Below are 17,159 nucleotides of genomic sequence, written 5' to 3'. Positions count from 1 at the left end.
CCCACACTCAGGGGCCTTGTGTGAGAATTCAGTGAGATTCTGCTTTTACAGCTCTGGCACATAGTACTTACTTAATAAGTACAACCACTATTACTTCCTCCTCTAGGAAGCCCTCCTGGCTGTCCAGGTACCTCCTCTGCCTCCCATAGCTGCCTGGTTCCCCCCCACCCTCGTGCCAACATACTCTGGGTAGTAACTGACTAGTTCTATGGGAGTCCCGGAGGACAGGCAGGTCTGTCTGAGGTCTCCTGTGTCTGTTGCACCCAGAACAGCATTGAGCACATAATAGGTGTGCAATAAACTATGGGAGAGAGGAGAGGGGTCGGGGCTGGGTGTTCCATTCTGAGGCCAACAGGGGGCGCAGGGAGGCGCAGGAGCCTCCGGGGAGGGGAAGGGGGATGACGCCCCTGAAGGCCAGGCGCCTCCTCCAGCTGAGGCCCCCACCCTGCCTGTTCCCTGCCTCTAGAGCCCCATCTCCTCTTGGCTGCTCCAGGAACTTATAAATTACCTACTGTGCACTGGGCTTTGGACTGGGGACACACCAGGAAACCAGCAGCTTCCAGGCTGGGAGTACAGTGCAGGGGTCCCAGCTGTGATGGGGGACAGACAGGCAGCTGAAGGGTCTACGGTATATTCAGGGAGGCTCATTCAAGGGTAAGCCTTGGCCCCATTCAACAGAGTTTTCCCTCAGCTCTCGCTTGGATGTTCTCGGTCTTAAAGGTGAGGGTCTCAGACAAGAGTCCATCCCATTCCAGGGATCTGCCTGGGCCCCTCTCCACCTCTCACACCCTCGGTGGCTCCCCTTGGCCCACAGGAGCAAGCCAGACTCCTCTGCTGGACATCTGAACCCCTTTTCCCTTGTCTCTGCTGACCCCAGCTTGTCTTTTCTGCCTGGAAGTCCCCCCTCCTCCATCTACACCTAGATAACTCCTATGCATCCCTCAAAACCCAAAGTTTTGGGGGAAGATGCTGAGGTCATCTTGGGACACTCTGAGTGTGACAGGCCTGGGTGGGGGTAAGAAGGGCAAAGCACCACACCAGAAATCCCAAACTAGGCCTTCCTGCACACCCTCTTCAACCTTCCTACTGGCTCCTTCCTGCCCTGGCATCTTGCCACTAGGCAGTCAGCAGTTTCTACAAGGAGTGTCCAGACCTGCCCGGACGTGTCCTGGTCCCCTGGAAGAGAGGAGGGGTGCGTTCAGGCTGTCCCCACCCCCAACACACACACATACACACACACACACACACACACTGATGGGGGTGGTGGTGAGAAACAGAAAACCAGAAATGCAGAGAGAACAAAGGAGAGAGAGAGAGGGACTGAGGGAGGCAAAGAGAGAAAACGTGGAAACTTCCTAGCTGTTTTTTCTTCTAAGTTGCCGTGTTTAGGGTGAGGACACCTAGAGGTGGAGAGGGCCCCAGCCAGCCAAGGAGGAGGATTTGGGAGGCTGGGTGACTGGGACACCACGTTGTGTGAGTCATGCACAGGGCTGCCCTGTTCTGGGCCTCAGTTTCCCCCAGTGTCAGGGAACTGATTCCCCCAGCCACCTAGCAGGGCTGGGGGTCCACACTCAGCCAGGGCCTAGCGCACAGCAGGTGCTCCATAAATGCACACTGTGGTCAGTGAAACCATTATGGGAGCAGGCATGCAAACCAGGGTGTTGGAGGGGGTCGTGTGGGGGCGGGAGGTCGGGAGGTTATGGGTTCCGGGCAGTGAGCATGTGGGGCTCCAAGCCTGATGCCTCAGCTGACCCACTTCCTGCCTGGCCTGGGCTGTGCTGGTGACCACCCGCAGCCAGGAATCCGCACAGCCGGTCCCAGGGCCCGAGCTGACCACTTCCGGCCCCCGCTCCGCCTGCAGCCCAGGCCCTGCTGACTCACACTCAGCTGTCCCCATTCTTCCCCCACTGAGCTCTGATTCTGAGAGGTAGGGGCGCTGGCAGAGGCCCAAACCCCGAAGGCAGGGAAGTCACGGCCGGCTGAGAGCATCACGGAAGAGAGAAAATTATACCCCAGGCTTAACTGCCTGAAAAATGAAAACCTGCTCTTGACAAGGAAAAAAAATGAATACTTTTGGGACAGTCCTTTGGAATCAGTCACAATTTCAAACTTTCGGCCACCAAAAAAATCCATCAAGAAATTGAAAAGATAAGCCAGGGACAGAGAGGAGATACCTGCGATGCATTTAACTGACCAAGGAATAGCTTCCAGGACATATGAAGTGCCCCCACTCCACCAGACACACTAGACGGAAAGAAAAAACACCACACAGAAAAATGGGCAGATGGCATTGTTTTTGCCATAACAATGACCACGAACTGGGTCTTACATTTCTGCTTTACAACAGCAGAAATTTATTCTCTCACAGTTCTGGTGGCCAGAAGTCCCAAATCAAAGTGTCAGCAGGGCTGGAGGCTGTGAGGGAGAATTGGTCCCAGGCCGCTCTCCTGGCTTCTGGTGGCTTCTGGCACTGGTCGGTGTCCCTTGGCTTGTGGCTGCATCACTCCAATCTCTGCTTCCATCTTCATGTGTCCTCTTACAAAGTAATCAGTCATTGGATTTAGGGCCCACCCTACTCCAGTATGACCTCATCTTAATGTAAATAATTACATCTACAAAGACCCTCAAGGTCACAATCTGAGGTTCTGGTGGACATGAATTTGGGGACACACTATTCAATGCAGTACAGGCATGAAAAGGCAATTCTGGGAAGATGAACCCAGGACAACCAATAAATAGAAGCTCAATCTAGTCATCAGGGAAAAAAATTCACTGAGATCCCATTTCACTCTTAGGCAGGGGACAGAGTCACTGGTGATGGGCATGGGAATTGGCTTGACCACTCAGAAGAACAATTTGGCCATGCTAACACAGCTGAGGATGGCTGGACCCTCCCTCCTGGTCCTAGTGTGAACCCTAGAGAAACCTACATGTGCATGCCTTCGCAGCAGCATGGTTCATAATAAGAAGGAGCTGGAAACTTGGGAAATATTCAGTTGTGGTCTTACGATGGAGTACTATACAGCAGTGAAAAAGGATGGGCCAGACTTGCAGGCAAAAATCTCCAATCCAGACCCTTGAGTGAAAATAATTGTAACAGTGTGATACCATTTTTATAAAGTTTTTTTAATTTGCATTTTTGTATTGTGGTAAAATATATATAACATACATAGAATTTGCCATTTTAACCATTTTTAAGTGGACTGTTAGTGACATTAAGTACATCTGAAATGTTGAGCATACATATAGTATAACACCACTATCTACTTCCAAAACTTTCCCATCACCCCCAAACAGAAACTCTGTAACTGTTAAGCAATAATTCCTCATTTCTACCCCCTCTTCCTCCAGCCCCTGGTAACCTAAAATTGACTTCCTGTCTCTATGAATTTGCATATTCTAGACATTTCATACCAGTGGAATCATATAATGTTTGTCCTTCTGTGACTGGCTTATTTCACTCAGCATAATGTTTCAAGGTTCATCCACGTTGTACCATGGATCAGAACATCATTCTATTTTTATGACTGTGTAATAGTCCCTTGTGTGGATATACCAAATTTTGTTTATCCATTCAGTTATTGGTGGGCATTTGCATTGTTTCCACCTTTTGGCTATTGTGAATAGTGCTGCTGTGTACATTGGTGTACAAGCTCAGTTTGAGTCCCTGCTTTCAATTCTTTTGAATATATATCCAGAAGTGGAGTTGCTGGATCATATGGTCGTTCTGTGTTTAGCTTTGTAAGGAACTACCAAACTGTTTTCCACGGCAGCTGCACCATTTCACATTTCCCCCAGAGGTCCAAGAGGGTTCCAATTTCTCCACACCAACACTTGTTATTTTGCTAATAGCCATGCTAATGGGTATAAAATGGTATCTCGGGACTTCTTTGATGGCGCAATGGTGAAGAATCCCCCTGCCAATGCAGGGACAGGGGTTCCAGCCCTGGTCCAGGAAGATCCCACATGCTGCGGAGCAACTAAGCACGTGCGCCGCAACTACTGAAGCCCGGGCGCCTAGAGCCCGCGCTCCGCAACGAGGGCCACGGCAATGAGAAGCCTGCGCACCGCTACGAAGAGTAGCCCCCGCTCACCGCAACTAGAGAAAGCCCACGGGCAGCAACGAAGACCCAACGCAGCCATAAACAAACAAACAAATAGATAAATACATTTTAAAAATAAATGAAGTGGTATCTCACCATAGTTTTGATTTGCCGCAACTAGAGAAAGCCCGCATGCAGCAATGAAGACCAAACGCAGCCAAAAATAAGTAAATTAAATTAAATTTAAAAAGAAATTGGAGTGATGCCTCTACCAGCCGAGGAACACCAAGGATTGCCGGCAAACACCTGAGGTTAGAAGAGGCAGGGAAGGATTCTTCCCTATAGATCTCAGAAAGAGCGTGGCTCTATCAATACCTTGATTTCAGCCTTGTACCCTCCAGAGCTGTGAGAAAATAAATTGCTACTGTTTTAAGCCCACCCCCGCCCCCGGCAAAAAAAAAAAAAAGAAGAAGAACATGAAAAAGATACGGAGATGTGGAAGGCAAGGCATCCGGGAAGGGGCGCATGGCTTCCATGCCCTCTTGCAGCACCTGCACGTGTGCACCAGCCCGGAAGCTCTCTGAACCCGGTTCTTTTGGGATCTTTATGGAGGCGTCATCACGTAGGCATGATCAATCATTAACTCCGTTTTCAGGCCATCCCCCCTCTCTGGAGAATTGTGGGGGAGGGAGTGTGGCTGAAAATTCCAAACTCCTAATCATGGCTTGGCCCTCCTGGTGACCAGCCCCCATCCAGGGGCCATCCACGAGCCCACCCAGTCCCATCATTACAACGAAAGACACTCCTATCACCCAGGAAATTCCAGAGGCTCTAGGAACTCTGTGTCAGGAACTAGGGTCAAAGACCAAATATTAGAACAAAAGATGCTCCGAGTGTTCTTATCACATAGGAAGTTACAAGGTTTTCAGGAGCTCTGTGCCAGGAACCGGGGGCAGAGACCAATATATATATATATTTTTTCCTATTATCTCACAGTGTGTAATTTTCTTTTCTTGCAACATATTTACCTGTCATTATTATCAGAGTAATTCTGGCCTCGTTAGAACTGTCACTTCCCCTTCTATTATTTCGAAGAATTAGATAAGAATTGGTATTATTCCATAAATGATTCAGAATTCACCAGTGAAGCCATCTGGTCTTGGACTTCTCTGTTGGAAGGTTTATTATTATTATTATTATTATTATTATTATTATTATTATTATTGGTCACACAGCGTGGCATATGGGATCCTAGCTCCCTGACCGAGGATCAAACTCACATCCCCTGCATTGCAAGCGCAGAGTCTTAACCACTGGACCACCAGGGAAATCCCGAAGTTTTTTGGTTCTTTTTGTTTTTTAATTAATTAATTAATTTTTATTTTTGGCTGAGTTGGGTCTTCATGGCTGCTCACAGGCTTTTCTCTAGTTGCGGTGAGCGTGAGGGCTACTCTTCACTGCAGCGCGCGGGCTTCTCATGGCGGTGGCTTCTCTTGCTGCAGAGCACGGGCTCTAGGCGCATGGGCTTCAGTTGTTGTGGCACACAGGCTCAGTAGTTGTGGCTTGTGGGCTTTAGAGTGCAGGCTCAGTAGTTGTGGCGCACGGGCTTAGTTGCTCCACGGCCTGTGGGATCTTCCCGGCCCAGAGCTCGAACCCGTGTCCACTGCATTGGCAGGCAGATTCTTAAGCACTGCGCCACCAGGGAAGTATCTCTATTATTTCTTTATTCTCTATTTAATTTATGTCTGCTCTAATCTTTATGATTTCCTAACTTCTACTACCTTTGATTTTAGTTTACTCCTCTTTTCCTATTCCCTCAAAGTATAAAGTTAGGTTCTTGATAACTTTTAGTATGTTTATAATTGACCAGGACCCTATGGGGCCTTCCTGGGACAGACCTCCCCACCATGACCCCGCCATGTCCTCTGCCTGCCTCTTGTCTGTAGAAGAACATTAGGCTCCTAGGCCTTCTTCAAGTTCCAAAGCATAAGTTTAATCAGAGAAGTGAGAAAATGCAGAAAGGAGGGAAAACAGTCAATCAAGACAAAATAATACTAGTTTAGCCATTAAACAAAGTCAAGAACCTTTAGTTCCATCTCAAGGGCTATAGATAATATTCTGAGCCACATCCTTTGAGTTGTTTTTCAGATACTTGAAACCTCCACCAGGTGGAAAAGGGTAACCATATGCTGCCCACAAGCACGTAGACCTCAGGCCAGTTGGAACCAGAAGGTTGATGATGTTGACTCCCGATTACCTCACCACTGGCCAATCAGAAGAATGTCCATGAGCTGATCACACACCCACAACCCCGCTCCCTCACCTTGTCCTTAAAGACCTTTCCCTGAAAGCCACCAGGGAGTTCAGGTGTTTTGAACACTAGCTACCTGGACACCTTGCTTTGTACCTGCAATAAATGCTGCACTTTCCTTCACTACAACCTGGTGTCAATAGATTGGCTTTACTGCACGTGGGCGAGCAGACCCAAGTTTCGTTCGTTAACGTGTTGTATTTTTGTTTTCATTCATCCCCAAGTATTTTCCAATTTCTTTTGTGATTTCTTCTTTGATCCATCGTTTCTTTAAAAGTGTGTTAGCAGTGTGCTCAGCAGTCCCGTGCATCTGTCTCTTGCTTCAACAGTGTTTGGATGGAACAGACCCAGGGACACCCTTTGCTCCAGCCTCTGACCACCCTCCAACATTTTTTTCCAGTCACAGCCTTCAGAATCAGCCACTCAGTTATCCTCGGTCACCGGGACCAGCCAACACCATTTTTCGAGATTAACTCCTTATTACCGATCAACCATGAGCTCCCAGATTCATCAGAATTATTCCACTGAGGTGGAGGCCGCCATCAACCGCCTGGTCAACATGCATCTGTGGGTCTCCTACACCTACCTCTCTCTGGGCTTCTAGTTTGATCCCGACGACGTGGCTCTGGAGGGCGTGGGCCACTTTTCCCTCGAATTGGCCAAAGAGAAGTGCGAGGGCGCTGAGTGTCTCTTGAAAATGCAAAACCAGCGCGGCGGCCGTGCCCTCTTCCAGGATGTGCAGAAGCCATCTCAGGATGAGTGGGGTAAAACCCAGGACGCTATGGAAGACGCCATTCTCATTGAGAAGAACCTGAACCAGGCGCTTTTGGACCTGCATGCCCTGGGTTCTGCCCATGCAGACCCCCACCTCTGTGACTTCCTGGAGAGCCACTCCCTAGACGAGGGGGTGAAACTCATCAAGAAGATGGGTGCCACCTGACCAACCTCCACAGGATGGCTGGTCCCCAGGCTGGGCTGGGCGAGTATCTCTAGGAAGTACTCACCCTCAAGCATGACTAGGAGTCTCTGAAGTCCAGCGGCCTCTGAGGAGCCCCTCTGGCATCAGAGCTTCTGCCTGAAGCCCGTCTCTGCAGCCACTAGGCAGATTTTTAACCACCCTGGAGCTCTCTCCCAAGCCTTGGACCAAATGGAAACAATAAAACTTTCTGCAGCGGAAAGAAAAAGAGTGTGTTGTTTAATATCCACATATTTGTGAACATAACAGCTTTCCTTCTGTTATTGATTTCCAGCTTTATTCCATTGTAGCTGAAGATGATTTCAGCCTTTTAAAATTTATTGAGAGTACACCTGTAACTTATATAATATTGTACATCAACTATACTTCAATAAAAAATAAAATTAAATAAATGATGCCAAAAAAAGTACTGAGAGTTGCTTTTTTGCCTAATAGCTGATCTATACTGGAGCATGTTCCATGTGCATTTGATAGAGATGTGTATTGTGGTGTTGGAGTGTTCTATAGATGTCTGTTTGGTCTAGTTGGTTTAGAGAGCTGCTCAATCCTCCATATCTTTAATCTTCCGTCTAGATGTTCTATCCATTATTAAAAGTGGGGTATTGAAGTCTCCAACTGTTATTGTAGAACTATTTACTTCTCCCTTCAAGTCTTAGATACAGCTTTGAGTTACTGTTTAGGGTCCTTTCATTTTAACCAGCAGGACTCCCTTTAGCATTTCTTGCATGGCAAGTATAATGGTAACAAACTCCCTCAACTTTTGCTTACCTGAGAATGTCTTGATTTCTCCCTTTTTCTTTCCTTCTTTCTTTTTTTTTCTCTTTTTCTTTTTTTGTTTTTTTTTTGGCCATGCAGCACAGCTTGTGAGATCTTAGTTCCGCAGCCAGGAACTGAACCTGGGCCCTGGCAGTGAAAGCGCCAAGTCCTAACCACCGGACCACCAGGGAATTCCCTCTCCCTTATTTTTGAAGAATGGTTTTGCTGGATATAGAATTCTTGGTCAACAGTTTTTCTTTCAGCAGTTTAAATATGTCATTTCATTGCCTTCTGGAGTCTAGGGTTTCTGATGAAAAACTGGCTGTTGATCTTATAGAGGATCCCTTGTACTTGATAAATAGCTTTCTCCTAATACTTTCAAGTTTCGCTTTTTCATCTCTGGCTTTCAACAGTTTGATTACAATGTGTCTCAGTGTGGGTCTGAGTATATTCTACTTGGAGTTCACTGAGCCTCTGAGATGTGTAGATTTGTATCTTTCATCAAATTTGGGAAGTTTTTGGCCATTATTTCTTCAAATATTCTTTCTGCCCTTCCTCTCTCTCTCTCTCCTCCTTCTGGGACTCTCATAATATATATGTTGGTCCTCTTGATGGTGTCCTACAGGTCCTTTAGACTCAGTTCACCTTTCTTCATTCTTATTTCTGCGCTTCAGACTTGATAATTTCAATTGTCCTGTCTTCAGCTTTGCTGATTATTTCTTCTACCTGCTCAAATCTTCTGTCGAACACCTCTAGTGAATTTTTCATTTCACTTATTGTACTTTTCAGATTCAGAATTTCTGTTTGGTTTCTTTTTATAATTTGTGTCTCTTTATTGATAATCTCATTTTGTTCATAAACCATTTTCCTGATTTCCTTCAGTTCTTATTTCATGTTTTCCTTTAGCTTTTTTTTCCTTTCTTTTTTCCTTTAGCTTTTGAGGATGTTTAAAACAGTTGTTTTAAAGTTTTTGTTTAGTAGGTCTGATGTCTGGGCTTCCCTAGGGATGATTTCTGTCAATTACTTTTGTTCCTTTGAATGGGCCATTCTTTCATGTTTTTATGTTTTATGATTTTTTTTTGTTGAAAACTAAGCATTTGAATATTATAATGTGGCAAACTCTGGAAATCAGGTTCTATGCCTTCCTGAGGGTTTTGCTGTTTTGATTTTGTTTTTGAATTTTTGAAGGCTGCAGTATTCCTTTTGTTTAGGTACTTTTCCAAACTATTTTTTGCAAAGACTGTATTCCTTTTCATGTGTGGTCACTGATGTCTCTGTCCATTTAGCTCATGTCCGGCTAATGTCTTGACAGAGATTTCCTTGAATGCCAGGACCTAAAAATGAAAAACCCAAACAAACAAACAAAATCCACATCTCCCAGTGTTTGTAGATGGGTTCTGGGCTGGAATACTCCTTTAACTTTTAGCCAGGTTTGTACTGAGACTAGGGATCAGCCTGAGGTGAAGCTCAGAGTCTTCTCAGTTCTCTTCTGAGCATAAGTCTTGCCCCTGGGTGTGTACATGGATTTCTAAATTCCCTTCATATACACAGGTGCTTTTGAATGTCCTAATTTCCCAAATAATATCCCCCAGCTTTTCCTCTCAGGGTTTAAGTGGTTGATAATATGTTTTGACCATAACCTTTTGCCCTAAATGTCTGTATATGTTTGGTACAGCTTGCAGTGCTTTTGAGCAACACCCACCACTTTTCCAGCCCAAGCTCCAAGTTAGGCAGTTCAGAGGTGAGCACCCATGTCAGTCCTTCAAGAAGCCCCAGACAGGTTAGAATAGACCTACACAATAATTTGTGAATAAGATCTGCACTTCTCCCACCAGATCCAAGGACCAGGGTCCTGCACTGGGAACATGGGTTATTTTCGCTACAAGACCACAGCTGTGGGACTTCCCTGGTGGCACAGTGGTTAAGATTCTGCCTGCCAATGCAGGGGACATGGGTTCAATCCCTGGTCTGGGAAGATCTCACATGCCGCGGAGCAACTAAGTCCATGCACCATAACTACTTAAGCCTGTGCTCTAGGGCCCGTGAGCCACGACTACTGAGACCACATGCTGCAACTACTGAAGCCCACACACCTAGAGCCCATGCTCCACAAGAGAAGCCACCACAATGAGAAGCCTGCACACCACTGCGAAGAGTAGCCCCCGCTCGCTGCAACTAGAGAAAGCATGCATGCAGCAATGAAAACCCAATGCAGCCAAAAATAAAAAATAAATAAAAATTAAAAAAAAAAAGACCACAGCCGAGCTGCAGAGTGGGTGGGGCAAGGGCAAGTGGAAATGCCACAAAGTTTTCCTACCATTTTCAAGTTGCCTTTTTCTTGCTTCAACATGCACTTAGTTGTTACAAATTTCTGTTTTCCAGAGTTCTAACAAAGTCAATTCTGATAGTTTTTGTTTGATGGTCCTGTAGGGGAAGGAGACGTTGGAGCTGCATACTGCACCATTTTGTTGATAAAATTTTAAATATACTTACTATATATATGTGTATATATATATATATATATACATATATATATATGGCATGCATGGGGATGATCAAATCAAATCCCAATTTTAGACAAAGGCTTGATGAGTGGTGGGTGGTGGAGGTGTACACGGGCTTCAACTCCCTTGGGAATGTTGCTTCAGCTCTCTTGGGAATGTTTCTTCAGCAGGGTGCTGGGTACTTGGGTGTTTGTTACTTTATTATTGATACTTTTGTGTATATGCCTGGAATAGTTCATAATGAAAAATAAAACTGACAGGAGAAGGCTTGGTGATTTCTCAACAAGTTAAACATAAAATTAACACATGACCCAGCAATTCCACTCCTTGATATATACCCAAGAGAACTGAAAGCAGGTGTTCAAACAAAAACTTGTACACACATGTTGATACCAGTGTTACCGAACTGGGTCCATTTGCCTGACACACAGCAAACCAAACACTGAGACTCTGAGGTTCGCAGCAGAGAAAGAATTTATTCATAAGGCAGCCAAGCAAGGAGACGGGAGAACAAGTCTCAGATCTGCCTCCCCGAAGACGAGGGGGTTGGGATATTTATGGGAGAAGCAGGGTGGTCTTGGGCATAGGAAAAGGTGATTGGAGGTAGGGGAAAAGGTGAGGTAATCAGTGTTCTGCACAGGCGTATCTGGGTTACATGTTTCTGCATCTTCAAAAATGGAGGCACTTAGCATGATCTGAGGGTGGAGTTTTCTGACGTCAAAAGGCCATTCAGGGTTTCCCTGGTGGCGCAGTGGTTGAGAGTTCGCCTGCCGATGCAGGGGACACGGTTTCGTGCCCCGGTCCGGGAGGATCCCACATGCCGCAGAGCGGCTGGGCCCGTGAGCCATGGCCGCTGAGCCTGCACGTCCGGAGCCTGTGCTCCACAACGGGAGAGGCCACAACAGTGAGAGGCCCAAGTACCGCAAAAAAAAAAAAAAGGCCATTCATTCAATGCTTGCACGGGCCCAGTTTTGGGGTCAGTGGTCCCCATCAGCCTTAGTTGAACAAGAGTTGACTCCAAGTTCCTGTAAAACAACTGGGCTACGTGACTCTGGGAAGGTATGCAATTAAAGAGAGGAAGAAAAGAATGAAAGAAAAAATAACTAAAGCAAGCTTAATCAGTGAAGACAGTTTACAAGCAGAGGGGTTTCAACAAGCTGTTCCCCTATCTGTTGCTCTGCAAAACAAACTCAAGAATTCCTGTTAGTCTTCTGCTTCTGTCAACTCTCTGGGGCCAGTTTCCGTGGCTGCCAAGGGCTGGAGGAGGGGCCATGGGGAGTGACTGCGGATGGGGACATGGTTTCCTTTTGGGGTGATGGGAAAGTTCTGGAAATAGATAATGGTGATGGTTACACCACGCTGAGAATGTGCTAAATGCCACTAAGTTGCACATGTTTAAATGGTTAAAATGATACATTTCATGTAATATGTATTTTACCACAATTAAAAAATTTATTTAAAAACAAGGTCCTATTGCATAGCATAGGGGAACTACATTCAGTATCCTGTAGTAAACCGTAATGGAAAATAATTTTTTAATTGTTTTAATAATAAAATAAACTAAAAGTGATTTTGCTCAAGTAACCCCGGCCATCAGTTGGGCACCTTTGGGGGTGCATTCACATGCTCACAGATTTTTTTTAAAACTTACCTTGACTGTGAAGAGCTGCAAAAAAACCTCTCCACGTGAGGAAAACTACCTTTGACAAGGAAAAGATTCTAGGATGTGAAGTGCTTCCTTGCCCGGGCCACAGAGCCAAGGAGAAGCCAAACTCGGATTTGAACCAGGCTTGTCTGCTGTGAGTGGCCTCACGGGCCTGCATCAGCTTTCAAGTTCCTTTGCCAGCCTGGTGCCTGGAGTTGCCTGTCTGACCTCAGGGTCTTTGAACATGCTGTGTTCCCCTGCCAGAATCACCCTTTCCTCTACTCCTCCCATGCCTAGAGACTTTTCTTTTGCTACTTGAAAGGAGGTCTGGCACATAATAGATGTTAAAGAAATATCTGTGGAGCGAATGGATGAAGGACTGAATGGATAAATGAATAGATGAGTTCCTTTAAAGCACTTCTCATGTGAGCACAAGGAGAAAGACCTGTGGATCCTCACAGCTGTGGCCTGTCCAGGACTCAGGACATTGAAGGAAGAGTGGCACAGAGAGGCCAAGCCACCTGCCCAAGGTCACACAGCCAGGAACTGGCATGATCAGGATTCGAACCTGGATCTCCCTTCCCTGAGCCTGAGTTCTTCCCACAATGCCCAGGTATTGCAAGCCCATCATATGCCCAACATTGCAATTTCATCAGTCCCATCTGAAGGGTGGCAGAAGGTGCCACTCCAGAGCCTGCCTCTTTGGCATAAAGATTCTTTTGAGAAACTGCAGGTACAGGAGAAACTCTGAAAACAGAGTAGAAGTTATGCTTTTGTAAGGGGCATTTACATTTATAAAAGAAGTCTCCATTTGTTAAGTGTGTCTCCCTCTCTGTACGAGGAGGAAGAGCCTGGCTTTAAATCCCTGGAGAATCTTATCAGTGGAGAGAGCACAAATTAAAACCTGCAGAACGAATCTTACCCTTGTTTACTGTGCTTTTCCTGGTCACCTCCCAGAATTGGCCTCAACACCCACCCCAGGCCCAGCACCTTTCTTTTGTCTTTAGCGGAAGATGATATTTAAGGGAGTGGCTGGGGCCCCCTTGGGGAGTTTTACTCAGTTTCCCTCTGTATCTCTCATATATACACGAGATATACATGTTAAATTTCTGTGTGTCTTTCTCTTGCTAGTCTGTCTTTTATTCCAGGGGGTCTCAACCAAGAACTCAGAAGGGTAGAGGGAGAATTCGTCTTCCTCCTCGCTGCCCCACATCTCATGCTGGCCCCTGAGGGTGGCCAGATCCCCTCTTTTTAGAGGCTCTGGGGGAGACGGAGCAGGCTAGGGGGCTGGCCTGGGCTTCAAGCCCAGCTTCACTGGTTTCTGGCCTTGGCACAATGCCTCTCCGGCCTCAGGTTGTCACCTGTGAAGTGAAGATCGTCATCCGCCCCCATCAGGTCTTATAAGGATTATGTCTTATGTGCCAGACACACAGTAGTGAAACTGAGCCCCCCTAAAACCGAGTTCCCTTACCAAGTTTAGGATTAATCCCTCGATCCCAAACTTCATTCCCTTTCTTGTCCCGTCTGACCTCAATCCTGTGCTAACTGAACACTAATCAGAGTCAGATGATTAAAATTGCTGATGTTGATAACATCGTTAAGGTACCAAAATGGCTATTGTAGATAACATCGCTAACATACAAACTCAGCTTGTTTCTCCGGGGCGAGATGGGCTCACAGACCCCAGAGCCATGGACCACCTGGCCAGAGCATCGTAAACCAGACAGATCCTGATGCCTGAAACTACGATTAAGAAATGTCACAGCAGGGGCTTCCCTGGTGGCACAGTAGTTATGACTTTGTACTCCAGGACTTCCCTGGTGGTGCAGTGGTTAAGAATCTGCCTGCCAATGCAGGAGACATGGGTTCAATCCCTGGTCAGGGAACTAGATCCCACATGCATGCTGCAACTAAGAGTTCACATGCCACAACTAAGGAGCCCAAGCACTGCAACTAACACCCAGTGCAACCAAATAAATAAATATTTTAAAAAAGAAGAAGAAAAGAATGGGTACAATTCTTATTAAAAAAAAAACAGAGGGGCTTCCCTGGTGGCGCAGTGGTTGGGGGTCCGCCTGCCGATGCAGGGGACACGGGTTCGTGTCCCGGTGCGGGAAGATCCCACATGCCGCGGAGCGGCTGGGCCCGTGAGCCATGGCCGCTGAGCCTGTGCGTCCGGAGCCTGTGCTCCGCAACGGGAGAGGCCACAACAGTAAGAGGCCCGCGTACCAAAAAAAAAAAACAGCAATGTCACAAGATGATTAATTTCAGCCTTTTTGTTCTTCCCCTTTTAAAAAAACTCCTAACTCAGGGGCCAAGGTGGAGTGGATTGGAGGCTGGTCTCTCACTCCCTTGCTTGGTGCCCTGCAATAAACGCTGTGCTTTCCTTCAACACAACCTGGTGTCAGTAGATTGGCTTTGTTGCATGTAGGGTGAGCTGACCCGAGTTCAGTTTGGTAACAGTAGGTGCTCAAAATTTTTGCCCGGGTATTCCCCTCCACACTTTGCTGCAGATGTAGGTGTCTCTCCACACCATCGCCATCATTCACTGCTGTGATGTTTCTCAGGGAATTTCATGGCCCTTCTCTGGACCACACCTCCCTTGATGAGCTGATACAGATCCCTCAGTCTCTGTGAATGTGACCTCATTTGGACACAGGGTCTTTGCAGAAGTAATTAAGTTAAAGATCTGGAAATGAGACTGTTCTGGATTTACACTGGGCCCTAAATACAGTAAGTCCCCTACATATGAACCTTCAAGTTGCGAACTTTCAAAGATGCGAACGTACATTCCATCAACGTGGGGCGTGAGTGAAACTGCAGCTTGCCCTCCGTCTCCTGTTGCTGACGATCCTTCAGCTCTACCATCTCCCACCTCCTCTCCCGTCACCAGTCAGTCACTCTTCTTGCCTGTTCACTCGATGCCAGCCCCCGTATGCCAGCTGTGGTACTGTACTACTGTACTTTTCAAGGGACTGTACTGTAAGATTTTAAATGTTTTCTTTATTTTTTTGTGTTTGTTTGTTTTGTATGTATTATTTGTGTGAAAAGTATTATAAACCTATTACAGTACAGTACTATATAGCCGATTGTGTTAGTTGGGTACGTTGGCTAACTTTGTTGGACTTACAAATTGGACTTACAAACGCGCTCTCAGAATGGAACTCGTTCGCACGTAGGAGACTTACTGCATACTGACAGGTGTCCTTAGAGAAGAGGAGGGATAGACAGAGAAGAGGAGAAGGCCATGGGAAATCAGAGGCAGAGACTGAAGTGATGCAGCCACAAGCCAAGGAACACCTGGGGCCACCAGAAGCTGGAAGAGGCAAGGAAGCCTCCTCCCCTAGAGCCTTTGGAGGGAGCACGGCCCTGCCAACCTATGATTTCAAAGTTCTGGCTTCCAGAACTGTGACAGAATAAGTTTCTGTTGTTTTAAACTACCCAGTTTGTGGCAATTTACTATGGCAGCCGCAGGAAACTAACATAATGATACTGGGACTTGGTCCCAGAAAGCTCTGGTCTGACAGGGCACAGAGCCAGACTCAGACCCTCCAGCCTTGTGTGGTCAGGATGAGGCCAGAGGGAGGCCCCTCAGCCTGAGGGAACCCAGGCAGAGAACAAGGAAGTCTTATTGGAAGATGGGGCATCAAACTGGGGTTTAAGAGGTAAATAGGAGTTTGCCAGTGGGGCCATTCTTTCTAAGTAAGCTTGCCCAGACCTATCTGAGCTCAACTCCAGCTGAAGCTGAGATATTATTGGCCAATTACCCATAATACCAATAGTTATTAGTTCTTGGGACTGTAGCTCCAATCCAACTTCATCTACTCAGTGCTGCCCTGTAAGAGGGTAATACTGAGAAACAGGCTGCACTGAGAAACAGGTTTGGAGAGATTAGTAATGCTTCCCAAATCTGCTTGGCATCTCAAGGACTAAGCCATGATTTGAACCCAGGCTGCCTGTGGACCCCCATCGATGACACAGGCAACATGTTGGCCTGGAGGGACGTTCACAGCTACAGGACAGCAGTTCTCCTTGTCCGTTGAACTCAAGAGATTTTTTAATAACCTGCTTTTTCACCTCTTCTGGATCTCGTGTCATGACTGTGTTTGCCTCACATAATGAGAAACCAACAACTGGGTTTGGGTTGTTTCTTGTGTGTCGCGTGTGTCTGATGAGGGTGCCTACGGCCAACAGAAGGAAGTGAGGAAAAATTCTAGGAGGTTGGGAGCTAAGCCAAGTGGAGGGAACAGTCTGACCCCCGGCCTCTGTGCTCTGTTTACCTCTGCCGTGGCGTGGCCTCTGGGGCTCGTGGAAGCTGCCAGTGAGGAATGCAGGGTCCCGGCCGACTGAGCTCATCGCTGGCTGGCTGCCTGCGGTCTGCCCCACTGTTCCTCCCAGCTTGGCCATGGGACTGGCCATGAGGTCATCGGCTAACAATGCTGTGAAGGGGAGCCAGATCGGCCTGGCTGCCAGCATTCCAGAATTTGGTGAAATGGAAACCACCAGGGAGCTAATGTCATCCTTTCCTGTCCCTAGGGACCACCCACGGGCTGTGTCCCCTTGTGAAGTTCCAGGAATAAAGGGAACTAATTACTGGTCCTGCTTGTAAAGTGACAGACACCCACTCATGAGTCAGCAGCTCCACTCCTGGACATGCACAGTGGAATACTATACAGCAAGGAAAAAGAACAAGGCACACAATAGGTGAAGAACACAGCCATTCACAGCCATGGTGTTGAGTGAAAGTCACCAGACAGAAAAGAGGATGTACTGGCTGGTTCTGTTTACATCAAGTTAGGAAACAGGCAAACTATCCATGGTAACAGAGGTAGGCACAGCTGTTATCTGAAGGTAGGGAGAGTGATGGAGCTGGGAATGTTCTGGAACCTCATTTCGGGAGGTGGTTATGTGAAATGTCATCGAA

The 17,159-nt window shown here is 46.9% G+C and overlaps 2 protein-coding genes across 2 annotated transcripts in view; both read left to right on the top strand.

Annotated features, from left to right (window-relative positions):
- Positions 1 to 7,736, top strand: part of PGPEP1 (pyroglutamyl-peptidase I) — a 45,769-nt gene extending 38,033 nt beyond the window's left edge. Inside the window, exon 5 of the mRNA XM_033401430.2 lies at positions 6,684 to 7,736. Coding sequence (XP_033257321.1) covers positions 6,684 to 6,882 — 199 coding nt within the window. The 3' untranslated portion in view covers positions 6,883 to 7,736. The remainder of the gene's footprint in view (positions 1 to 6,683) is intronic.
- The window catches only part of KXD1 (KxDL motif containing 1), a 256,867-nt gene that overhangs the window by 80,060 nt on the left and 159,648 nt on the right, over positions 1 to 17,159 (top strand). The gene's annotated exons all lie outside the window — the stretch shown is intronic.

The sequence above is a fragment of the Orcinus orca genome, chromosome 3, assembly GCF_937001465.1.
Source record: "Orcinus orca chromosome 3, mOrcOrc1.1, whole genome shotgun sequence".
Lineage (NCBI taxonomy): Eukaryota > Metazoa > Chordata > Mammalia > Artiodactyla > Delphinidae > Orcinus > Orcinus orca.
This window is presented reverse-complemented; position numbering and strand designations above follow the sequence as displayed.